General features: G+C 31.7%; 1 protein-coding gene and 1 long non-coding RNA gene across 6 annotated transcripts in view; both read right to left on the bottom strand.

Annotated features, from left to right (window-relative positions):
- Positions 1-25,394, bottom strand: part of LOC105333254 (period circadian protein) — a 33,204-nt gene extending 7,810 nt beyond the window's left edge. The window contains exons 1-20 of one of the 5 annotated variants that reach the window (XM_066079942.1): positions 25,165-25,394; positions 22,399-22,477; positions 22,251-22,281; positions 16,544-16,567; positions 9,682-9,765; positions 9,430-9,584; positions 8,525-8,634; positions 8,294-8,380; positions 7,366-7,474; positions 7,181-7,256; positions 6,278-6,483; positions 5,049-5,127; positions 4,574-4,680; positions 4,254-4,407; positions 3,875-3,986; positions 3,469-3,541; positions 1,528-1,604; positions 1,263-1,372; positions 880-983; positions 620-690 (exon numbers count right to left, since the gene is read on the bottom strand). In XM_066079942.1, the coding sequence (XP_065936014.1) occupies positions 620-690; positions 880-983; positions 1,263-1,372; positions 1,528-1,604; positions 3,469-3,541; positions 3,875-3,986; positions 4,254-4,407; positions 4,574-4,680; positions 5,049-5,127; positions 6,278-6,483; positions 7,181-7,256; positions 7,366-7,474; positions 8,294-8,380; positions 8,525-8,634; positions 9,430-9,584; positions 9,682-9,764 (1,713 nt within the window). In that variant the 5' untranslated portion in view covers position 9,765; positions 16,544-16,567; positions 22,251-22,281; positions 22,399-22,477; positions 25,165-25,394. Of the gene's footprint in view, positions 1-619; positions 691-879; positions 984-1,262; positions 1,373-1,527; positions 1,605-3,468; positions 3,542-3,874; positions 3,987-4,253; positions 4,408-4,573; positions 4,681-5,048; positions 5,128-6,277; positions 6,484-7,180; positions 7,257-7,365; positions 7,475-8,293; positions 8,381-8,524; positions 8,635-9,429; positions 9,585-9,681; positions 9,766-9,904; positions 9,924-16,543; positions 16,568-22,250; positions 22,282-22,398; positions 22,478-24,671; positions 24,810-25,164 lie in introns of those variants that run through there. The other 4 variants (XM_011436153.4, XM_011436151.4, XM_011436152.4 and 1 more) reach the window with 4 other exon arrangements.
- LOC117689973 (uncharacterized) lies at positions 13,054-14,541 on the bottom strand. Its single transcript, XR_010712242.1, has 3 exons — positions 13,709-14,541; positions 13,312-13,446; positions 13,054-13,191 (listed from the first exon to the last, which is right to left on the bottom strand). It is a non-coding gene; the product is annotated as an uncharacterized lncRNA (long non-coding RNA).
- Positions 25,395-27,216: the final 1,822 nt, after the last annotated feature.

Below are 27,216 nucleotides of genomic sequence, written 5' to 3'. Positions count from 1 at the left end.
TCTCCGACAAGCAAGAGAGACTCTGTTTTGTCGGATATTAACGGAGACAGCTAAGCATCTGGTTGAACGAGACTACATTGAACTAGGAATACATACGACTTTAAAAAGATCTAAACTGTCTGTACAATTTAAAAAATCTTATTATTTTCATGGTATTAATAAATAAGTTTTCTTGAAAAACAATGCTTCAGAATACATAGCATCGAATTTATCGATTATTTTCAAGAACTAAGTATTGACAGCGGTATTGATTTGTGCTTAGGTTCAAACACTGTTTCACTTTCGCTTTGCCCAGGTAAGTGCATAGGAGAGTTGATTAAAATCAACTCCCAAAAATGTCACAGAATGTTATCACATGTTTCATCTGTCACATGATTATGATACAAAAATTGACTTCAAACTTTAAAACAAATAGTATACACTTTCGGCTGCAGTTAACTTTTTTTGAAAACTGATAAATTATTGTACTATTATGCTTCCAAAAAATTCAGGTATTTCAAAATCTTTCTTTGATTAATCTCAGGTATTTGTATTTATAATACTTAATAAGTTATTTTGTGATTCAGAAAAAAATATTGGGGAAAAAAATGACTGTGGTGTAATTGTTATTGTTCTATACCTTTGTACTGCTCCCAAAGCTTGGTGGTTTTGGAACGGAGATATCAACTTCAAACTCAGAGTCTGATGCTTCTGAAAATAACAAATAACACCTATCAAGTCCAAAATTACACCCACTTTTGTTGGTAAATATGGAGAATTGCAGAATGTCAATCTAACAAATCTGGGTACAAAATGTTACTGAGGTAATGCCCAGTTAGTATTGACTTGTACAGATTTTTTTTTCGTATCTAGAACCTGTTGATTGTCCCCACAAAGTACCTGCTGTAGTTGTGGAGATGGTGCAAGGTGTATCAGTTTCCTCCTCAGATGTTGTTTTCTTCTCTGAAGATGATGAATATGTTTTTTGTTGGCTCATTAGGTATCTGGAATAAAAGAATCATCAAAATGTTCATTATAGCAAAACTTTCACTTCTTATTACATGTAAATGGATATTACATAAAAACAAAAGACTTTTTTAAAAGTATACACAATCAACAAACAATATTACCTTTCAACCTTTACAATGTGAAGGTTTCAGAATAGCATTTGATTTGCAAACTTAAACAGTTTTCATCTCTTTACCAAATTCATGTTTCAAGATATCTTAGATGCAAATACTCTAAAATTATAAACTGTGTAATACATTTCTCATTCTAATTACCTTTTAATACTATTGGCATAATTTAACTGCTCATATGCCATAGAAGTTTCATGTTCTGGAAAAGTTTGGAGTGAACTTCTCCCTAGTGACTCCGTGGACTGCAGGGACTCCTGAAACCATGGACACATTTGAAATATTATTATAGCATATTGTGCACATGCACAGCACCCCAAAAAAGACAGTGCTGTAGTTACACATACATGTACAGCCTTTAGAGCACAAAGTTCAAAACAACCAGCTCAGTGATTTAAAACTTTTGCCTTACCGAGCATTTTCCAGCTTTTCTGTCCACATATTTTTCTGTTTGCTGTTTGCTCTTTTTCTGAACTTTTTCTGTTTCTTCTGCAATAAAGATTATACAATTAAGGTAATTCTTTAAAATAAGGGCGATGTTTACCTGGATACATTTGCTATAAATGTTTTAAGAATAGCAAAATATTTTTATCTTTATGTATATATTCTAAAAACAATTTTCTGAACAATTTAATCAAAACACATGAAAAATTATTACTTAAAAAACCCCACAATATTTGATCTTACAGCATCAATCAAAAATTTGCATAGGTCAAATTAATTCATTCATATATTTAGGTACAACAAATGTTATAACTTGCGATAATCCTCCTTAAATTACCGTATTTTTCGGGGCATACGCCGATGTGGGGCATAAGCCGAATTGCTCATTTTTAGACAAAATTCAGAAAAAATCCTTAGACTGGCCGATTTGGGGGATTGGCCGAATTTCAATCGAAGATTACTATAGTGAAAGTATGACCGCTGATTAAGAAAGCCATTGCCGGTATAAACACTCTCAGGAATATCAATATAGAAAGTTAAAAGAGTAATTATAATTATTTAATTAGCTTAAACGAATATATTTTTAGCAATTTTAAAAAATAGAACAATCTGGCTCAATCACGTCTGTGTTTTGTGGATGATTGATCTCTTCCGTATTTGTCGGTATAGTTCACATAGTATAATTTTATTGCAACACCTACCCCCATGAACTTGTTTAATATACTATGTATACTATGTTTCTAAACATTTTGTATTTCATTGATAACAGCTACATTTAATTTTCATTTGATCAAGTTATACTTTGAAAGCTATACGTAAAATACTGGGTATGGCGTCCATTATCTCAAACACGTGGTTTCATTTTCAAATAGAGTTATCTCCCGTAATCGTTAATAATGAGAAATGGAAATACCCTGAAAAATATTTAAATTATGTTTTTTTCTTTGAATTACTTAAGAAGTGACTTGTCGTTTTGCAAGAAAGTTGTATTCCTAACAAACACAGTTAATGCAACAAAGTGTAACGGTTGGTCTGAGGTATACACTACGCTATCATTTATTGTGCCCGCAGGCTGTGTCTAAGACACGGGTTTCACACCTTTGTATACACACGACACCAGAATACCGTTATTTCAACTAACAGGAGATTAATTGTACCGAATAAAGTATTTGATTTATTCTACACCCAAGACCACTGATTCCTACAAACGCTGCCATGAAAGAGTCACAAAAATGCACTGAATGCACTGATTTCAGCTTCACCTTATTGCCGGTTGATTTGAATTATGATATACGGTGTCCAATCTTTTGATGTCATTCTTAAATATCTATTCTTAATTTCACTTTCTCACTTTAAAACAAAATGCACACATTCATAATACCGGGGATTGCAATATTCGTTATATCACAGTCTTCCGTAATATTACTTTCTACACGGTTTCGTTTTCTTTTTTTAGTATGCAACAATAGTTTCCTCGTTTCATACACGAGCGATTTTGGATTAGTTTATATAATGAAACATGGATATGGAAAAAAGACATTCTTTTGATTTTGGATTGTAAAGAAAATATAGCGTATATTTTATTGTATCGTAATGAAAATATCGCGTATATTTTATTATTTATTATGTTACATATTAACGAAAATTATCAACGAGACAACTATCGAACAATAGTTTAAATGGATGAAAAAAAAACAACCTCTCATATTAAATGATGGATAAAAGCAGTGGATTTGGGATTTTACTGTCTGATTTTTTAACTTTGGGACTACGATAAGCCGATATTGGGGATAGGCCGAATCTCGCGCATCGGTGAAAAAAAATACCGGCGTATGCCCCGAAAAATACGGTAATTCAAAATAAAGTTCAAGTCTATCCACCCAAACCCTTGATCCTTAAAATTTCTTACGTGAAGTCCTCAGGTCATCAGAAGAATCTGTCGTTGGTTCATGCTTGACAACGGTCTTTTCCTCACTCACGGGCTGCAAACCAATACAAACTTGCATATTAACAAACACATACACACATCTAGTAGGTTACTAGTAGAATTAACCTCATATCAAACATAACAGGACTCTGTCCAACATTATTTCTTCTTCTGCATTTCATTTTATTAAGCTTTGGTGAATTTTAATAAAACCAGAAGAGATAAAAGACCTATTAGTAAACTACTTATTATACTATGAACAATGTAAACATCTTTTTATAAAATACTTTTTTTCTGTAACAATTCATGCATTTAAGGTGTTGGTGAAGGAGAATGTATTAAAAATTATATTCAATAATCTTAATATTGTTGTGCCCATGTTCCTTACCTCTAACAACATCTGCCTGATTTTCTGCTGTAACTTATGATGATGATCATTGAGCATTGGTATCATTGTAAGTTGCTCTGCCTCACAGAAGACATTGCAATCAGTTGGTGGTCTAAAATCAAATTATATTACAATATATTTAACAATATTTTTTTTCTTTCTCCTACTGCTACTCAGGTGACTGATTTGGGTTGATCTAATAATTGCAAACACAAAAATGTTTTGTATTTAAAAAAAAAATTGAAAGAAAAAAATAAACCTGAAATGATTAAATCAAATGCTAAGAGGAAATTGCCAAAATGATAAAACTGAAATATTACAGATATGAGGTATTTGTCCCATTACTGGTTTTCATGACTGAGCACTGTGTTAAGCTTACTTGATCACTCTATGCTGACCAATGATGAACTCGAGTCTGTGTGACCAGGGGTTGGCAAAGCTGGACCACTCCGTCTCCACTGTCAGCCAGGCACCATTCCTAGTCCTCAGTCGGATTGGCTTACTCTTGAACGTCGTTCCTTTGGAGACTACAACTAAAATACAACACTTTCAGTTAATACGAGCCTTGTTGAACATTTCTAACCCTTACAACATGAGAATAAACACATTTCCCCATAGTAAATTGGACTTAGAATGGTCAACAACATGAAAATAAACACAGTATTCTCCACGGTAAATCGGACTTAGAATGGTCCTTACTTCGTTTGTAAATGTTGCACAATGTCTCCAGATCGTCCTTGTGATAAAAGTCAAAGATTGACATCCCATTTAAGTCCTGTGGCAAGTATCCTAACAGGGGAATGGCACTGAAAAATCACACACAATTACTGATTACATTTAATAACATGTATTTGGACCTTACAAAGTGTTAAAAAGTATAACTTTCCTTCACGAGTAAGGAATACAAAATCACTTTGCTATAAATCAATGTTTGTAAGAATTTGTTAAAAGTGCATGCAGCCAAGACTAAAATTAAGTCACTAATTTACTATATGCTTCTTTGTTCTTCATCAAATCATCTTCATTAAAGCGACAGCTAAGACAGTATTTTTAATAAGCTTGATCTCATCCTGCCTATTAGTAAAACGACATTAATTTATCTTTCATTCAGTTTTTTATCAATTCACTTAAAGAATTACCATGTTACATGAATAGAGAGCTAAGCAGCACTTACTTTGGATGCATGTAGCTATAACTGCAATAGATGGTATGCCTCATATGGAAAGTCTGCTTATCTAACTGTACATTTTCAACTGAAAGAAAAGTAACAAATTAGTGAAGATTTTTCTTTGTTCAACAATTTTGTTCGGGATTATATTATAGGAAAAAAGAATTTTCTGAATCTGCAGATGCCAATAATAACAGTTATATTAAAGCAATATGACATTATTTTTAACGAAAATGTTATTTTCTACTAAAATGACAAAAATATCCTGGTTTTTGGGAGTTGATTTTCAGAAAAACCGAAAGTGAAACTGTTTGGACCTCAGCACAAATCATTGCTGCTGATAAGACTTAGTTCTTGAAAATAATTGATAAATTCGACGTAATGTATGCTAAAGCATTGTTTTTAAGGAAATTTATCTATAAATACCTTGAAAATAGTTAGATTTTAAATGGTACGAACAATTAAAATATTTTTTGTAGTCGTATGTATTCCTACGCCAGAGTTCAATATAGTCTCGTTCAACTCGACGCTCGGCTGTCTCCGTAAATCCTTGTCAGAGATTGACTGTGTCAGCTGAGCGTTTGGTTGAACGAGACTAAAGTTCAATATTGCTTGGATCCATACAATTTTCGAGAAATATTTCTCTTAGTGATACATAGTTTGATTGAATTAATTTTATCTTTAAATATTATTTAGCATGATTCATATGGGGTTTTCTCAACAGTCTTGTCGAAAAAGTCCAAAAATTCATATAATAAAAATGTGCGCAATTCAAATTAGAAACTACATGTACTTGTCATGCAAAATAATATATCATTGATTTTAAAATAAATAAACATCGACAAAATCAACTCCCGTCAGTTCTTTAGTACTTTGATTAAATTTCTTTTCGCTAAATTTTTGTGAAATGGGCCGTTATGGAGCCTTAATGGAGCGAAATTGAATTATTGTCGTCCTGTACAAAAATTGATTTGCTATAAGTTCTTTAGACAAGATATCTTTCCTCTGACAATTATTAATGATTTTTTCCAATCTTATTTATCATAAAAGTTTAAGTTACACACAGGCTTACCATACTAGTAGGCTTTTACAGCAAAGTAAAATTCTAAAAATACAGCTCATATTGCTTTAACTGCCACAACTATAAGCCAGTTCAAGGTATTCAGTAAGATTACTACTTTCCCAAAGAAAATGCTAAATTACTTGTTAATCTAATGAAAGTTCCAAACACCTACCATTATAGAGTGGACGTAGGGGTGTACAGTCTAGGAAGATACATTTCCTCCCCTTCTGTACACAGTCCTCAGAGGAGGAGAAGGATGACGGGGAGTCAGCTTTGTTTCTCTCTGGATAATAACCAATGGACATGGTGGCTTGGACAGTTGTGAAACGGTCAGGTTTTACCAAGCTGAAGCCACTATGCTGTAACCCTTTGTAGTTTCTTGGAGGAAGAAAAAAAATTTAAAGTAAATATATCTGTATGTATGGAATTTTTGTGTCAAAATATGAAATAATTGTTTGTAGAAAGGCTATCAACTATGGTATGTAAAAACACATCAGTACAGGCAATCTGTACCAATAAAAGCTAGGTCAACCTTTGGATATCAGGTTTTGACACTTTAATCCAGTGATGTTACATTTTCTTTCACATAAAACATTACACTTGAGGAAAAAGAAGCCTTTATCTACATCTGTATTAATTTAAAAAAAAAAATTTTGTAGTTTGATAAAAAAAAAAGATTGCCAAAGCTATCTTTAAAACAAATTTTAAATGTTTTATAGCAACAAATATTAAATGTTCCTAGCTGTGCTGGTATAACAAAAAGAAAAGAATTTTTTTAGCCTGTAAATTTTATGATGATTATCAATTTGCAAGATAATTAAAAAAAACAACTACATGCCTAACTATTCGGACAACATCAAACAGTATTTTTTTTTCATAATGTCGTAATGTCTAAGAAATTGAGACAGAGGTAGGATGGGTGATTGAAAAAAGCAGCAAGTACTGATTATGGAGGAGAAATATTGATTTTTCTAACAAAACTAGATCTTTTCTCGCTAATTAAAATTTATTGATTTTTGTTAGCGTGGTTGTAATCAAATCTGGTATTGGGAACAAAACTGAAAATAATTGTTACCTTATTCTGAAGAAGAACTTTTTCCTTATTTGCCTGCTGACTTTTTTAACTTCGGGTTTGCTCTCAACTGGAGAATCTACAGCATAAACTATATAATTTGACATGTATACTTTATTGGTAATATACTATAAAACTCAGTAAAATGATGATAAGTCTATGTTTCAAGTATCCTTCCATCAGCTTACCATCATAATCCGTCACTTGTACGAGTTCTTCCACATTGAGACTGTTATGGATGGTAACTATGTCTTTTTTGTGAACAAAATGACTGAGACTTCTGTTGATCCAGCTGTCCTATAACAAATGACATTCAAAACTTGAATTCAGATTCAGCAATCATTAAAAATATTCTTTGGGGGAGGAGGAAGAGCGAGAAGGTTCTTTTTTAAAGCCTATATATACACATGGATGTAAAAATGCTCTTAATGCATGTTACCAAGTAACAAGAAATTTATTGTAACATTAACATAGACTTATATCGAAGTCAACCATTTGTCTGTTAGGATAGTTTCTTTTTATCATATTGTTGGTTGACATTTGTTAGCAGGAGTGTCTACAGTACCAGATAAGGTGATACAATGAAGATCTGTAAATGACTAGAATTCTCCAACAAATCTGGGACCTCAAATTAATTGATTTACTAAGGTGTACACACCAGATAGATTTTTAAACTGCTTATTTTCTACTTAATTGCAATAACATGGCCCCATGGTTGCAACTTTCCTAAATCAAAATTAATAGAATCTTAGCTTGTCATGAACTATCATGATCAAGACAGAGCTTACCGATACACACAGACAATGTTTACAGGGCCATCAAGATGCTAAATGTATCTTCATATCCCTTATGAAGCTTTCCATTACAATATATTTCCAATAAGTAAGCTTTTAGCCAATTATTGTATCAAATAAAGGTAAATTTTTAGCCAATTAGTGAATAAAATAAATGTAAGTTATTAACCAATTAGTGGACCAAATGAAGAAAACAGACAATTAAATAGTTGCATTAGTATTTATAGAAACTGTCTCAAATGACAATAATCAGTGGAAGATTCCTCTAGTATAACCAATTTCCATCTTCATTGAATTATAAGTTATGAGAGGCAATGCTTACTGTTGGATATCCTAGGATTTGAGTGACATTTTCCGACACTTTGAGGACTGCAAATTCATTCATGGTTAGCACAACATGAACAGTTTCCTGGAAATTAAAAATTGATACTAAATATTACATATATCCCAATTAATCATATTGGACACAATTTCAAATATTCCTTATCCTTAATAATTTTAGTATTTCTAGATTCTGTAATTTTTTTTCAATTGTTTAAATTTATATTCCAACCTCTGTTTTTAGGACTTGTGAGTCGAGTTGGTATTCTTTATCAAAGAGGGAATTGTCTAGTTCTTCAACAAGGGCATCACCACTTGCTAATTGACTTTTATCTTTTTCTTCTAAAAATAAAAGTACATGTATGCAGGTGTGAAAGTGTGGGATTTGTTCCAATTTAATTTCAAAATATATAAGCACAAATCATTTACCGGGTACACAGAATTCTGAAAGAAATGTAACACAAGCAAATTTTCCATCTTGAATAAATTCTTTATCAAGGAAATTTAATCATACACCTTTCCTTAAAAATGTATTGTAATAAGTCCAACAACTTTTAGATTAAAAAGTTCAATTTCAGTTTCTGAACAACTACTGATGACATTTCTTTTTGCAAGTTTTTCCATCTCAAACCCTGCCCACAGCATTATCTTCTTCCTACATACTGCACGCTCATATTGAATTAGACACACAATTTGCAATCAGTTGTAGGCTTTATTTTCTTTTGGGATTTATTTTCTTCAGTAAGAACTCTAAATTTAATTATCAATTGAAAATCTTGATATTTTGTTTTCACGAAATACAAGTCAGTGAATAGAAACTAGGTCAGAAATGGTTCATACCACAGCTATTTTTCCAAATTTCAATATATGTACAAGTAGAAACAAAATTACAGGTTACTTTATTGGTGACTTTTATAACAGTGTGGTGTTAAAATGAGGCTAAAATTAATTATAATAGGACTGAACAATATACATCTTAAGCACTGTTGGTCTGCCTGATTTGACGATATTAAGGTCATAAAATGACATGACTCTTAATTTGGTGATGAAATTACAATGTACTGCAGTTATGTTAATAATACATGATATATAATCCACTAAACACTCTATCCCCTACTCCGTCAATTAAATGCATACCTTGGATTTTCTGGAGACTTCCTATTACATGCTGTAAGGCACTAAGGGTGCCCATTTTCCCCTTTTTTCCTGAAGATGGAGGCACCATGGCCTTAAGCTGCCTCAGATATTGTTTCACTCGAGCTTTACGCTTTTCTTTGTGGGTCATGTCACTGCTATAAATATTAAACAAAAAATATGAAATAAACATGATAAATTTTATGTGTGCATCATAATGTATCGTATCGGAATAGTCCAGTAAGGGATTTGTACCTGCAGCCACTGGTGGAGGGCTGGTCCTCAAAAGTATCACTACCGCTGAGAGACATGCTGAAACTGCTGCTACTGTCTTGCATTCTGCCAAAAATAAAACAATGCATGAAACCTTTAGTTGCGTTGGTGTCAAATGAATTCCCATGATTCTAACTTCAAAAATCTCTTTCTAGATTTTTCAGCGTTGTGTGGTTTCTGTGTTTCAGTGATAGGTAGAACACACCTCCCACTCTTTCTGATGTTCCCTTAGGACATTCATTGTTTCAATGAACCCTTGCATCACATTCTCAATCTGTGAATCCTCTAAAATGGAATTTGTTTTGCAACTCTTAATATAATTTTCTATATTTCTCTCTAGCAGTGTTCATGAAAAAATTGCAAACACTAATACAATAATATCACATACCAATATAATAAATTCAATTTAAAGGTTCTTCATTCTTAAAAGCTGACAATTATGATCTCTAGTGTATAACAATTACCATACAATAAAGTCATTTGGCAGGGAATCATTGTCTATATAAGTTCAGGTATTACACCTGGTTCTCATGTACATAGAACTGTATTTTACTTGTGTTTCTATGTCATTAATAGTAAAATGGACTATTCCAACAATATAGCTGAGAAACAAGAAAAAATTTAAATTTCTTCAAATTATAATGACCTTGGAAATTAGAATAAATCCATGTTATTGTTTTTATCAATTAATCATCATAGTAAAAACAAAATGGTGTTTGTGCAAGCATAAGCATGTTTATTAGTAAAAAAAATAGATGGGTAAGCGGGTAACAAGATTTTCACTTCATTTTGGTCAGATCATATTAACATCACAGCATCACATCTCCATTATGACATCATTAAGATAATTCATTTCAAGATTCTGAAATTGTACATAGTAATAACTGTTTTACAACATATTTATTAACATTCCAGCTATAACTTTAATTATGTGGGCAGAAAATGCTTAATATCACACATAGTAATTCAAAATCTACAAAGGTATCCAATAAAGAACAGGAATTTGATGAGGGAATACACAATGTCAGCTTGTAATAGGCAAGCTTTTATAAGTAAGTGATATTGTTGTCCCTTAATGAATATTCAATTGGTTCAAAAATGACTTAAACAGGCAAGAAAACTGTAAAGTACTCAATCACAATATGAATATCTTTTTTTTTTTGGTAAAAGTTCAGACCCAAATCTGGTGAATTTTTGGAGTTACATCTCAAACTATGACTCCATTAATACTTGTGGGAATCATTTTCATAGATTTAGTGCATTTCACAATTTCAAGGATGCTAACCAGAAATTTAGTGACCAATGCTTTTATCTTTAAAGGGGCATGGTCACGATTTTGGTCAAAAATAATATTTGTCTGATTTTAAAGTTTACAATGCTTCAGTAAAGCAATTTTAATAGGCAACTAAAATTCGAGTATCATCCGTTGAGTTATAAGCGAGTTATCGAGCCTACAATTCTTTGCTATGTAAACAAAGCTTTTGTTTACATTTTGAATGTTGATCAAAGTGAAAATTCCAGTTTTAGACCTGAAATGATTGTGGTAAAGTTAGGAACTGTTTATTAATGCTTAAAATGAAAAGGGGGATAGACAAATCAGCTTGAAAAAGATTCTTCACTGGTATATTGAACCTATGTAAACAAAAACAGGGCACGAGCCTTGTTTACTTGACAGAGAATTGTGAGCCTTGGATCTGCACATACCAAAAAAAAGCACTAAAAAGTTATACCTATGAGCCCTTAAAAAAGTTACAAAAAAGTCATAACTAAGTTAGCACAATTTGGAACCATCTGATCAATTATGGTTCCAAATTAGCATCAAAAAGTTATACCTATATTGTAACTTTTTGCTTAAGTACAAAAAAGTCATAACTAGAGTGTAACTATTGACAATTTATTTTTTTCATAAAAATAAATAGGTATAAAAAAGTTATCAAAAAGTTATAATAAAGTTATCATTTAGGTACAAAAAAGTTACAAATTAAAGTTACAGAAAAGTTATCATTTAGGTACAAAAAAGTTACAAATTAAAGTTACAGAAAAGTTATCATTTAGGTACAAAAAAGTTATACATATAGGTATAGAAAAGTTATCATTTAGGTACAGAAAAGTTATAGATGTAGGTACAGAAAAGTTATACATATAGTTACAGAAAAGTTATCATTTAGGTACAGAAAAGTTATACGTATAGTTACAGAAAAGTTATCATTTAGGTACAGAAAAGTTATAGACGTAGGTACAGAAAAGTTATACATATAGTTACAGAAAAGTTATACATATAGTTACAGAAAAGTTATCATTTAGGTACAGAAAAGTTATAGATGTAGGTACAGAAAAGTTATACAAATATAAACACAAAAGTTATCATTTAGGTACAGAAAAGTTATAGATGTAGGTACAGAAAAGTTATACATAAAGTTACAGAAAAGTTATTGTTTAGGTACAGAAAAGTTATAGATGTAGGTACAAAAAAGTTATCATTTAGGTACAGAAAAGTTACACAGAAAAATTATAGATGTAGGCAAAAAAATATCTATCTGTATCATAAACTTCAGATAAAAAAAAAACCCAGGTACATGTACAGGTGTTATACTGATGAAAAAAAAGTCCCTAATGTTGACATGAACTTTTCATCAAATTGTTTTTGCTCTTGAATGGGAATTTTAAATCATATCTGTTCATGTGAGCAGAAGAACACAAGTCAATGTTTTTGTTAATCAATATGTTTACTAAATTATATTTACATCTAATGAGTATGCTTTCCTCCATTTCTTATGGAAACTTATAGTTAACGCCTTGTTTAACGATTGGTCGAAACCTACAATGACCTTAGAAAAATCATTGAAATAATCAGGATATCAATGCAGACTCACATTCCCATTGAAGACAATTTGGCCGTTTCTTTTAGCTAACGTACTGATGCACATTAAAAATAATATAGTAAATTTAACTTACTCTTTACAAACAATTTATTAATTTGTTAAAAGAAAGATGTAAATATAAACAATATAACTTTCTTTGACGATTCATGCAGGTAATGAAGGGAGCAATGATTGCAGAAAAAATTTACATAACTCGCTAATGCGGGTAATGTATTTTTTCTGCAATGTCGCTACATTCATATCCCGCATATGACACCAAAAAAGCATTTTATTGTTTACATAATTATCTCAAATCATTACAGACCCTATATGCAAGTTTTTTAAATAAAGCAATAATCTAACATAAAAGCATTTGGGATTACATGTGTGTCTAATGTTCTTGCTAAATTTGAATAGAAAGTTTGAAAAACATTATTTTGTAAACCAAAATTTGACCAAAACCTTCATAATTAAAGCATGTTTTAGTTTAATTCCTAACATATACTAGCATGATTTTGTTCCAAACATACTAGTATGATTTTTAAAACAGTCCTGGTTCTAGATGATACCAATGACCTGCAGTAATTTATCAGCAATCAACTGGATCTGTTTCTTGAATCTGTTGAACTTCCTAAAATGTATAAAAAAGAATGTTTCATTATGGCAATTTCTTACTACATGTACTTTCATTGTAACTGTTAAAATCCTTGACAACTACCTTATACTTAAAACAGAAAATTATATAGCATACCAAGTTGAATATATATGTGACCAGCACCTGGCAGGTGAAAACTGGTTTCTGTTTACATGGCTGCATGTATTTCTATGGGAACGGTTGCTCTTGCATCTGATCTCTTTCATAGTATTATCCTCGTCCTCCATTAATCTAAAAGAAGGCAATAATATTTAAAACATGATACTGTTTGACAATTTTCAATATATGTAGCATAAATTATTATTAAATATCAGTAAAACTTTTCAATTCTCTGTTGACCTAGACCCCCCCCTCTAAAAAAAAGTCAACATTGATACAGCAGTTGCCATTATATTCTCAGATTTACAATAATTCATTTACTAAAAGTTATACATAATATATGGTTAAAAATTTAAAATCTGTATATCTTTACTTGATAAACACACACACTTACTTTTTTCATCTTGTATTAATGATGTATCTTCAATCTGGTGTACAGTCTGCTAGCTGGACTTGGTTGGAATTTTTTCTGCAATACAATGATACTCTTTTTAAAAGAGTCGGCCATAATTTGATTACATATAGAATGTACATCACTAGATATACATGGCTGCATAGACTTTGATATAGATGATAAAATCATGCACTTCTTATTAGAATTCTAGAAATATTCCAAATGTAATTCATTTCTAAGTGCAAAGCAATAATATAGAAATTGAGATAAGCAAACACAAATGAATTATTTAAAATGACTTGTTTGTACATCAGACTTACCCTGAATGGAAATGGTCATCCACAACTAAAGCCATATCATCCAGGTCTTAAGCATGTGTATCTTTATGAAACCACTGCTTGCAGTTTCATTACTACATACAACACGCTGTGATTCTGCATATTTCTTGAAAAAATCAGGAAAATCTTCACAACAACTCCTGTCTTCTTTGCCCATTTCAAAATTTGATGGCGGAATGGCAATTGTCCAATCAGAATTCACGAAAGTCAAAGTTTGAAATTTTGGCCAATCACGATACAGCCACGATTAATACCGGGATAAATCTTTAAAATTTATTTTGGTTAAAAAACAATATTATTTAATTAATATTATCTAAAGAATTCTGCATTTAATTGAAACAAATTTTAGTAATATTTTCTTTCCTTACAACCTGTTAGTTTATTAACCGATCATCAAAACTGGGCATTTCCGGTCTCAAGAGCCGCCATTTTGAATAATTTGAGGGAATTTTAAAAACTAAATCAATTTAAATACCAATGCATTTTTACAATTGATGAATATGTAAAACCAAAAACTATAACACCTGTTTTAAATAAAACATGTTTCCCAAAGTTTATAACACAGTCCTTATAGCTATGTGCTGTTATAAATTACGATGAGAGATAGGCTAGTACTGGGAAAACATACAGATGGAAATAGCAGTACTGTTCTTTGTTAACAGCATGTCTATTAATGAAATATGTGAATAAATATGATGAACCCATCTCATAATAACAAACAATGCTACCACCCCTCCCCAGCCCCCCCCCCCCTTTCTTCGCATGCATTCGATGTCGTGGGAAAATTCAGAATCAATTTCTAGAAATCTACTCTATTCCTTTCTTCATGGGGTAGGCCATGAAAAGTTGGAAAATTTTTCAGTGATAATATAAAGTTGATGCTACCCCTTAGTATTTAACAGTGTTTAAACGAAATCGTAATATGTCTAATGATGTTCAAGAGACCGATAACAAAATAATGCTTGCAGGAGCAAAATAAAAAAATGTCTGCTGGTCAAAACACACACATCAACTTTTTATCTTAAACAAACATCAGTGTCATCACAGCACGGACTAATCATGACCTCTTTAGACACCCTTTACTGTTAACCTGGGATGTGTGTGCGTTCAGGCGGAAAGTGATTTCCTGTTTCTGCCTTATAAAAACAATAAAATTTTGGACAAGTGTTTGTGTTGCAATTGAAGGACTGGATTCCCGTTATAATGGTTATGTCATTGTTTTCAAACAAATCTTAGTGATTTTACTACCCAGTGTGTGATCAACCTACATCTACCCCCCCCCCCCCCCCCCCCCCCACTTATCGTGATTTTTATAAAAAACAAAGTTATAACGATATTTCATATTAGTTTTTAGATTTATTGTGATAAAAGTCTACTTTAGACTTGAACCTCTTGGATAAGATACACTTAAATTTTTAGTGTAAAAATGACAGAGTCCAAACACATTCACAAATTGACTAAGTTCAATGTAGGTACATTTTAGTTATACTGAAAAGTTTCTAAGTTCAATGTAGGTACATTTCAGTTATACTGAACATTTTCTAAGTTCAATGTAGGTACATTTCAGTTATACTGAAAAGTTTCTAAGTTCATTGTAGGTACATTTTAGTTATACTAAGAAATTTCTAAGTTCCATGTAGGTACATTTTAGTTATAGGGCAAAAAGTTTAAGTCCAATCTAGGTACAAAAAAGTTATAACTTTTATGTGCCTAAATCTTAGGTACATAAAAGTTACACTTTAGTTACAGAAAAGTTATGACTAAGTGTAACTTTTTTTTGTATGGGCGCGCGCGCGATCAGGCTCAAAACTCTAAGCCTGACTCTCAAATTTCATATGATCATTAGAAATACATTCCTAAAGCATTGTAAATAATAAAAACAGCAAAATTGAATTTGACCAAAATTGTGACCATGCCCCTTTAAAATATGTAATTATACATTGCACTTGAACAAACATTGAATTTTTGCAGAGAAAATTGGTATTCAACAAATATAAATGGATCGAACCATGTACAGTTGTTATAATACAAAGAAGATAAAGATATACTATGCAAGATAATAGAAAATCTGAACACTGCATATTTAATCTGCTTGATATTTTGTTAATAAAGAATTCATGCATCTTTCATTCCTATTGCCTGCCTCTGACTGCATTTATATGATTGTGTTATTCATTATATATTCCCATTTTGATATGCATTTAATATGTTCAGTATATTTCAAGAACAGCCAATTATTCTGAGAAAAAAAAACTCAAACCAAATATTATAGAATAAAGGTCTGGGTTTTTTTTCTCAAGCAAGTACCATGTACTAAGCTTTGTTAATAGTTAATCAACAACAATAAATGCGTTCTTATTTATAATTTTATAGGAAATGATGTGTTTAGTTGATTTTATGTATTTTTTTTTTCAACAAAAAGGAAAATGCACACAAAAGATTTTTCAGCAATATTTTGTTTGGAACTTCCAAATTTGATTAAGGCTATAACACGCACCTCAAACTTTTGATCAAATTTTGGCTGAAAAAGTGTATGTAATAAATGAGACTTTACGGTACCTTATGCAAGTGTCACAATACATATCCTATAGCTCACAAAATCCATGCGTTCTGTTTAACAGTGAACCTTAATCATTTGTTTTGCACACAATGCAATGGACTTCTGTTTACAAATACAACCCAGATTACACAGATTATCAATGTTTAAGCTGCAGTTCATTCACCCACTGACAAACCTATAGACCTACATTTTGAAGTACTCAAGAGATAACACAACTCATGTTATGTTTTCTTCACACCATTGTACATGTTTAGTTCTTTGCTATCAGGAAGATATCTATGCTACACTGAAAGGTAATTTTTATATTATACATGTAACAGTGCACCTTAATTGTTTGTTTTGCACACAATGTGCATGCAATGGACTTTTTGTGTTTACAAATATAATTCAGATTACATAGATTATCAATGTTTAAGCAGTGCAGTTCATTCACACTGACAAACCTACAGACCTACATAATGATTTTGAAGTACTCAGGAGATGACAAAATTCATGTTACGTTTTCTGCACACCATTGTACACATTTAGTTCTTTGCTATCAGGATCTGTACTACGCTGACAAATAATTTCTATATCGAAATCCAAGTTCCAAAAATGTGCCTATAATCAATGCAGAATGCAGCAATTTACTCTTATAGTTTATCACTTGTAAATATTTTTATATGCCAAAAAGACCAACATTTCTAACCTTTCGTACTTTCTATTAATAGCAAATGTTTTACTTCAAATCAAAGTACTGATAGTACTGGAAAGCAGTTAGCAATCTTGTTGAAAATGAAAATGTGAATTTGCCACTTTTGTTGAAAGAAGTGTTACAGTATAATTGTATCAAATGAGATCAACTTTTAGTATTCTCAGTACTCTGATTCCTCTAAGTATCGTATTTTTCCGACGATTAGTTGATATTTTTTTCTCTGAAGCAGAGCACCCGACTTATCGTCTAATTCGACTTGTCTAAGGCTTGAGGTCAGAAAATTGTTAAAAATAGCATTAAAAATCTTGGTCATAAGCATCTTGAGTTGGCTGTGTGATTGGAAATTACCTTATTGAATTCATTGTTCATCTTTATTAATAATTGTTTTTACTCATTTGCTAACACTAGTATACATAATAATAACAGTAATAAAAAAAATGGTACATGTCTTTAATCATTTCAAAGTTTTACCGTTCCCTTTTTATAAACACATCGTCACATGGTTCCATATATCACTAGTGGGAAGATAATATTGTGCAGTAAAATTAAAACCAGATTTGAATGGAAAAATTATTACAGTAAGTACAGGGAATTTTTTTTTAATTATTTTATTAGTAAAGAGTGGTTACTAGAAAGTATAAAGAAGAAATATTTTTTAGTCAAAATCAATCTTAAAATACGTAATCGGCAATTATCAATACAATTGTTTCTACAAAAGGCTGACACTGGTTGTGCTAATACTATAGTAATCATTCCCTACGGCTGAGATCCATGTGGCATGTTTACTCCCTGTGTGTATAAGGAGTACTGTTATAAGAGTGATAATAGTTCATTGATTCATTATTGTCCAATTCTTTGATTGTTGTTAAATTAAAAATTTAAGGAAACATATGTATGTCGTATATCGTCATTATCAAGTCGTACAAATGATCGATCTATTTCGAACAGTGTCTATGTAAAACAATAGCGTGTAACCGCATTACTCAATACAAAGTGAACAATTTCATTAAATCATAGTAATTGCTAAGCTTTCTGTACTCAAGATACCCCTTTGAAGTCCGAGACGAGACAGGTGCATGCTTCTGACACCGGAAATTGTTAGACAAACATTGACCACGCGCCGAGTCAACAGGTGGCTGGTTACGTAATGGCGAATACACTGGCGATGGTCATAGTGGAAATTTATTTTAAAACATGGGAATAAAATATTTCTGACAAAGTAAGGTTAGTTTACTCTAATACAACCTGCATTACACGCAATATCGGGAATTGTATACAATGCAAGCAACTTTATAGATGTTAACGATATTTGAAAATACGATGCATAAGTATAAAGAGCAATTGTTAAAATGTTAATCATTAATAATAATTGGAAGCAATATCGGGGACATAATGTGCATCATACACTGATAATGTTACTTGCAGTTTGATACGCCATTTTTAAGCAATAAGTTTGACCTGTTGTATCGATGTATCGTAGGATCTTTTTAAAATTTTGACTTAAAATGAGCAATTCGACTAGTCGTCAGCATCGACGACTCGTCCGAATAAATACGGTAGTGCTTTGACAAAGCTTCCATGTTGTGTAATAGTTCTGGTTACATGACATAAGGCATTCAGCATATATGCTTATGGCAAAAATTCTTAAATTTGATAAATTAAAATGTGAATTTGTCATTTTTTTTGGAAGAAGTGTAAAATGACATAAAAATGAAGATCAGCTTTCATTTTTCTCAATACTTTGATTCATCATAGGTAGCATCCAGTTTGCTTAATAGTTTTGGTTAAAAGACAGCATTTAGGGTATGCGCTAACTGTTTAAAAGGGTGGATGATATGATAAGAGTTTGGTTAAAATTAATTTGCATTCTGATATGGCTTTTTTGATTCTGGTATATTCTGGTCCACAATAATATTATCTCAACGTATTTAATAACTGGTATCAGGGTGGAAACTCCCTAAATATACAACTCATAAATAATTTCGAGTACCCAAAAAATTACCTTAAAATATCACAAGGCTAATGACAAGGTTTTTTTTTTAATAATGTAAATGCATATAAACTACTTTTATTTAATAAATGTATGAAATACAACAGCAGACTCAATCTATGTTATTAAAACATTGAACCAAAGGCATCATGTTTTCAACATTATACATTCTAGTTCATTTAAAAATGGCGTATCTAAACATAAATTGAAGAGAGAAAGGCTGAAACCAGATTTGGAACAGACATTTTATTTTGTGAGTTCTATTTAGTAAATTTCAAACCCTGCGTATTATAGATAATTTCAAATTAACATTTTATGTTTTGTACAAGTCTTTAAACAGAAAAGTTACCAAAAAAAATTTTTTTTGTTCATTTAACATTTAGGCACATGTGACAAAACTATCAGCTGAGCTATTGTGCAAGTTTTGAAGCAGAATCAAGCAAATACATTATTTACTCTTATTAACACCATTTATATAATAGTGTTGTGTTGTGCATGTACTATGCCTAAATAGTAGTCAGGGTTTGATACATGGTGCACGAGCCGGAGGCGAGTGCACTATGTATCAAACCCTGACTACTATTTAGGCATAGTACATGCACAACACAACACTATTGTTATTATTATGCCGACTGTTAAATATACTGACGTGCTTTGCTATAAGTAGCTCTGACGTTCGAGTGTTGACAAGTCCCTTAAAATAATCACCGGAAAAGCAAGCGTTTGTTGTTGTTTTTCAAATTACGTGTAATCAATTGATTTGATTGTTTATTTAATCAACAAGTTGTTGTACAATAAAAAGTCAACAAAGATTTATGTTCTTTTCAAGAAATAGAGAGACGTTTGGCCTTCCCGAGAAAACTCGAAATGTTTAGCAGACGAAATCTCAGTGAATTTTTTTTCTTGAACATTCTTTATCAAGCGTCATTTAAAAAAGCGTTTTTGTGATTCTCATGTAGAATTTCTTTGAAAAATGTTCAATCAATTTGTTCAAAAGTTTATAGGAAACTTTAACTTTAAAATTACCGTCAATAATGAAGTTTTTTTGGAAAAATGAATAATTTTAATTGCTTGATGTCAGTCGTTCATATCTACGTTTTATATACCTAAATACCGGTTGTCATAATAACGGCTAATTTAGCGTAGCGGTAACGCGTTGGGCTTCATGCTAGATTCAATGATTTTAGCGTCGTGAGTTCGAATCCCGCTGTCGGCGCTTGACAGATTTTCGTTGAAAATATTTGCCGTGCTCTATTTCGGCATAGTATGCTTACGCTATATAAATCCTTTGATACTATGCGAAAATAGATGAGTATTGAATATATAGTGACAAACTGACAGAAGGCATAATAATGACTAATAGTGGTTACAAAACATTATCTTTTAATTGATAGATTCTAAAGATATTTTAGATCTGTACGCAGTGTACAAAGATTTCCTTGGTGACATTTACCAATAAATCAGAATTTAAAGGTGTTAATTAGGGTGGCTTTGCTATGATGACGCAACATAAAGATAGTTAAAGATTTGCAAGTAAAATCATCCCAGTTGCAATGTAGTTTACTGTTAAATGTTTGCATGAATTCAAAGAGACTTTTTTGATTTTTCCAATCCTCAGCTTGTAAAATTTCTTGTACCATCATTTTAATGCTGTCTGTTCTTCATTAGTATATGTAAATTGAAATCAAAACAATATCTTAAAATTGATGTTCTCCATTATTATGTAATTGATTACATAACATAGTAAAATGAATTTTTTTTTACATTTATACACCAATAGTTTCCTCGTTCAACAGTTGTCTAATACCACTGAGGGTTAGATATCACCAAATAATGAGCAGTATCAAGTGAAGTGACATGTCCATAAAAATTGACCCAATATACATGATATAAAAAAGCCAATTCTTGAAAGATTTCGAACACCAAAAAGTTTGCAAATAATCATGCACAAAAATCGTATTCGCTTCAATTGTTACCATCACAGACCTTCATAATTCAAAATAGCTTTTTACCTTCGGTCAAACATTTTTGTTTAAGGTTAATAAAAACTCATGATTATCAAAATAGTCACCTATTGGAAGATAAAAACAAACCATTTAAACAATGTTTAACAGAATTGTCGAATACCATCTGTCCTGTTGGCAAGGCCACTACAGAATTGTCTGGAACAATGTAAACTTTCTAGAAAACATAGGACTGCTTAATTATCTTAATTGTGTAAAACATGGCACAGTTGATATTTCTTTCAACTGATGAGCATTATTAAAAAGAAATATGCAAATCAGCAAAGTTTTGTTTCATTTGCTCCCACAAAACAAAACAGCTTGGATATGAATGCCTCCTCTTGGAGATCAGAAAGAAACTTGAATACTTTGGGCAATGCAGTGAATGCACTAGTCTGAAGTTTTCAGACAATTAAAATAAATTTCAACAGAATAAGCGGGTAAATCTACAAAAATTAAAGGAGATGTTGACAACATATTAAATTAAAAGCAATGATGCGTAGCATTTCTTTTATTCAATCATTAAAAGTGTAGTATTTGATAAGTTTTGTAATTTGTTGATATTTGATTGCAATTTACAAGAACTGTAAACATTATCAATAGCATATGGTAAAACGGAAAGTTATTTAGTGTGACTAGACCTTTGAATCTGTCAGACCAAATGTCTGATGCCTCTTAAAGTCTTTCGACAACTCAATTCCTTATATTTGTGCACAAATTTAAACACACTTTGGTGCACTAATAATGCATTGAATTTGTAGGAAACTTTTTTGGGGAGAATCTTGTTCTCCTCATCTTTTTGTCACATTTATAATCCCAAATTAGTTCAAAATGTCTTTGACTAAATATTCACATACCAGTACATTCTTTTGAGTTTTTAAAATAAAAGTCAACATAAATGCCTATTGGGTGCTTATTGTAGCGATTACGGTATGTACATCCTGCATGAATACTTACTTTAGATTGAAATCTTGTAGTCCAAATTTAACTACAATAAATCTTAGTTTATTAATCAGTTGAGGGAAACAGATGTTTAGAGAAATAGAAATCACATTCAATGAAGATAACATAAATTGCAGGTGTCGTCAGTTTGTTTTGTACTTACCCACTTCTTAGAGATCCATATGTAGAATCACTGACAAAACATTCCTCCATATTAATCAATCTTCCATTTAACAACAAACCTAATATCACAGAAAAGAAAAGAAACATTATTTGATTAATCAAAAACATGTAATTAAAATAAGCTTTTTATCAAATAAACTATTGTGATGGTCAAAATGTCTCTGATAATCACATTGATATGTCAAATTCCTGACTTGTGTATGAAGATGAACCCAGTCAGCTGCCTGATGTACATTCTATTTAAAGAAGTGACAATTCTTAAAAAGACTAACTCAAATAATATAATGACAACCATTCCCTTAATCATGTAATTTTGACAGGTTGTCTGTTATTTTCCACCTTTAAGATTCACCTGTTAACACTTTTTTTCTTAGAAAAATCTCGTGTCTATAATGGGTAAGACTTTCAAGTTCCATCGTGTAAAAGCTATGCAAGTTGGTAGGATAACATGAAAAAAGGGCCATCAAATTTGTGTTGTTAACCCCCTCCTCCCTAATAAGGAAATCCCCCCCCCCCCCTTGTAAAAAAACATTGAATGCAAAATGCAGGAGGCACTAAATTCAATCCTCATTCACTGCAAGTGATTAAAGGAGTTCACTGCTTCAAAAGTATGGTGTATTGCTTAATATTTCATTTACCACTTACCAAAAACCTCTTCATTAGTATTAAGTATAGCAATTATCTCAGTACACTTTAGAATTTAGATAAAGCAGAGGAAAATCGTAGTAAATAAAAGTTGGTTTACAATAGCGACAAATATAGAGTGTAACTGATGTGATGTTAAACAGAAGATGTTTGTATATATCACTTATGTCTCCCCCCTCCCCTGGACATAAATTATGGGGTGCATAAACCTTTAATATAGGCAGAATACATGGGCAGTATACTAGTACATGGAAATGAAAATTGACCTTTTGAACTTACATTCAATAGGGGTCATCTACTGTTACTATCTAGGATGCATCAACCTATCAAATATGACGTGTCTAAGTTAAAAAGTTCTCTGCATATCAATATAAGCAACCTCTCTAAAGAAAATGAATGGAGACTGCAAATAAGTGGAGTCCAAGGGGCACAACTCTGTCAAAAACTGCTCGATCACTCCCAATAGTTGAATACTGATCTTAACCTAGATATTCTTAGATAAATCTTTATACCAGATTTCATTTCAGTATGTACAACGTCTGTGAAGAAAACGGAAACTGTTAGTGGACTGACCAACTGACCCCAGACAGCAGCAAAGCAATATGTCCCTTTACGGAAAGGGGCATTACAGTATGTCACTATCACAATGTGTTTATTTTATATCTAAAAATGTTACAAGAAGTTCTGCAGATTATATTTAACAATACATTTTTTTTTAAATGGTTAATTAAAATACTGTCCTTCAAAACATTCAGTAAACAAACATTTAGTTGTTTATCCTATACATGCATATTTTTAATATTAAGTTATGAATATTTTACATGCAAGAATCTCATTAAAATTTTCATGTTTTCTTGTTGTTGGTATAACTGAGGAGAATGAACAAAAAGACTGAGTATAAACAAAATACCTGTTTTGAAGTTATGTCAATTAGATTTAAACATAAATGATTTAAGTGTATTTTGAAAATATCAAGTCCTTTGGTGTCACAGTGCAAAAGAAAGGGTTATCCAGTTAACTCTATGTTTTAATGCAGTCAGGTTTAAGGTTGCAAGTTCACATTTCTTGCACTATAAATGTATATAACCCATTTGTTCAACAAGTCTTACCATAATACAAAAAGCATGTCAAATTGAGTGAAGACAATATATGGCTTGTGAGTTTTTCCTGTGATCCACATTATGGTTCATGATAGTATAGTAATGTACATACCCAATTTTATTCACATTAAATGATAAACATTATACCAACGTGCGTTATATTATTTAAAACTGTCCTTAATGTACATTTGTTTAATACCATACACGCCATGAATTATCATAAAACTACCAAAACAGTAACGTGTTAATCCACCCCTCCAACCACCAGTCCACCCCTCTCCAATCCGTTCATCCACAATCCCCTTGTACATGAAACTTTGATACAATATAAACACACCGATGTGAAACAGAAAACATGATTTAAATGTAACATAAAAAGATCAGTAATGGTAAGTCGATGTGGTTTACGTCACAAGAATCGCGCACTCTTGACCATTGTACAAGTGTTGACCATAAATATGCAGGTGATTTCTTTTCATTTTCATGAAAACAACCTTGAATTACTTACCTTCAACTTAAATCAAATGTTGATGCATGAAAATCGTATAGTTTAGGGTTGAAACGATTGGTTTCAGTCAATATTCAAAGCGACACAACATCTACATGTATTTAACACAACCTTCTCTTTCATTATTGGATTCAAGTGACGTCATAATCACGTGACTTGAAAACCAAAACATTTATATTTCATGTACAAAGACGGTGTAGTTTATATGCAGTTAGTGCATGCGAGTTTAATTTTTAGAAAACTAATTTATTTCATACCAGATATACCATTCTATATCAATTTAGAGCATTTCTGAAAATTATATACGGACATAAAAAAATGGACGCCCGCTGGTCGTGTGTCTGAAAACGTGCACTACATTTTCTTTTCTAAACCCAAAAGAATTCAAATAATGTAAAATATTCTCATTTTTAGTAAAAATATTAACACCATAACTTGCAACAATACAAGCGGATGCATATTTAATGTCGAATACTCATAATAGATAACTTACATGTTGTTGAAATTGACACAGAGCGACAACTCCCACATTGAATAAATCCAGTGAATTTGTACGTACTAAAGGTTGAATAAATAAACAGTTACAGAAATCACTGTATTGAAATTATTGACACGAGATAAAATATGAAAGAAATAGGCCTACTACATCCTATTTTCGACTGTCCGATCTAAGATACACAAACGTGTTTACCCACGTGAATGTTTGTTCTCAGTCGAATCGTGCCCCGTCCTTTTGGGCAGCAAGACTTTTAGGCCCCAAGATGTTTAGGCCCTTCATTGATAGGACGCTTTAATAGGCCCCAACATGTTTAGGCCCCAAGATGTTTAGGCACCAGCCTACATTTTTGTAAGTTAATTATAATTTTCATTTTATTTTTTAAATAATGGTTTAGGCACCAGCATACATTTGTATAAGTTAAGTATAATTTACATTTTAAACATGTTGGGGCCTAAACGTCTGCAATTCTCCTTTTGCACCCGTCTAAATTTATAACCCTAGAATTATAATGCATCTGTAGAAGGATGTTCTTTGCTTTATATCTCTTATACCTTCTTATTTATGTATATCCAAAATTAAATTCAATCAACACCAAAATATTGGGCCCAAAATGTTGATTTATTTTATATATAAGTGCTTAAAGTTCGTCTTTCATGCATTAATTTAATCAACCTGACAATTCACATTTTCCATACACATGACTTAGTATAAATTTTTTTTAGCATTTCAATGAAACAGAACATAATTTAAAAAATATGTAACTTTCTGAAAAAAAAGCTTTGATATTAAAAAGAAAAACGTCAACGCAACTGATTATGCTTATTGCCAATATTGGTATGATTTTGTTAATGTTTTTTGCACGTTAATTTTTTATTTTCTTCAATCATGACTATATGCAAATGTAAAGTTAAATTGTGTTGTCAATAAAATAAGATTAAGATTTAAAATTAAATCTCAATTAATAGAAGAAAAAGATATGGCGGGAAAGTTCATTATGCCGTGCATATGAAAAAAAAGGCCGTTAAAATTCACTGTGCGTGATTCAAATCCTCTTAAAATCTGTAAAGAAGTGCCTTTGAAACAATTCTTACAAAAGAGTTGGCTTTCGCATAAATGTTACATGTACAGTAAAAAAAAGGGGGGGGGGGGCAAAAACTGATTGGAGCGCTTCGTTTCCGCTGCGAAGTCTTGCTATCGAGATAATATATACGTATCACTATGTTTTTTACAATACTACTACTACGCACGGTTCCCCCTTCACCCCCCCCCCCCCCAAACATGGATTGGGACTTTACACTATTATTGATTTTTTTACAATGTAATGGCAATGGTGATGCATTACTTTAAGAAAATTAAGTAATGGTAATATAATGTCAAAATTCATGAAGTAATGGTACGTAATGTAATGCATTACTTTACAATGTAATCCGCCCCAAGTTGGGAAGATGTCAATATATATCATGCCCTGATACTAAGACTAAGTTAATTAGTTTCATTTCCCATATTTTCAATATTTCAGACTCTGCACTTGACATATATTAATATGAAGACTAATTCAAACACATAAATTTAATCACTCTATCCTAGGGAGGTTTTTTTTTTAAATGTTGCACAAAAGTGATCTGGGTACGATTTGTCTGGGTGCAATTTCAGTGTGCAATATGTCGGTATGTGGTGGTCGTTGTCTGTTTTATTGCTGTTTGATTGGCTGCTATTTTAAGTATGGCCTCGAACTTCTTCCATGCCCTAGTTCTGATTAACATTCACTGTTGTTCTATATGAGGTTTGATATGAATATAGTAGGCTAATACATGATGCGTGCAAGAAACCTGTCATGGAAACCAATATGAAATTGTTCTAAAAAAAATATGAACAATAAATCGAGTTCATGCCAACAGCTGTTCGGAATCCCCCCCCCCCCCTCCCCCCGCCAACCCCCGAGAATTAATTGTCATCATGCAATGATTAAAGTTGGTAAGATGTTTTGGTGTTTCTTGCCTTTCCGGTCCTCTGAAAAAGACTAGATATATAATTAAATATGTTCCT

The sequence above is a fragment of the Magallana gigas genome, chromosome 3, assembly GCF_963853765.1.
Source record: "Magallana gigas chromosome 3, xbMagGiga1.1, whole genome shotgun sequence".
Lineage (NCBI taxonomy): Eukaryota > Metazoa > Mollusca > Bivalvia > Ostreida > Ostreidae > Magallana > Magallana gigas.
The sequence above is the reverse complement of the archived record's forward strand: the minus strand, read 5'-3'. Positions and strand labels throughout refer to the sequence as shown.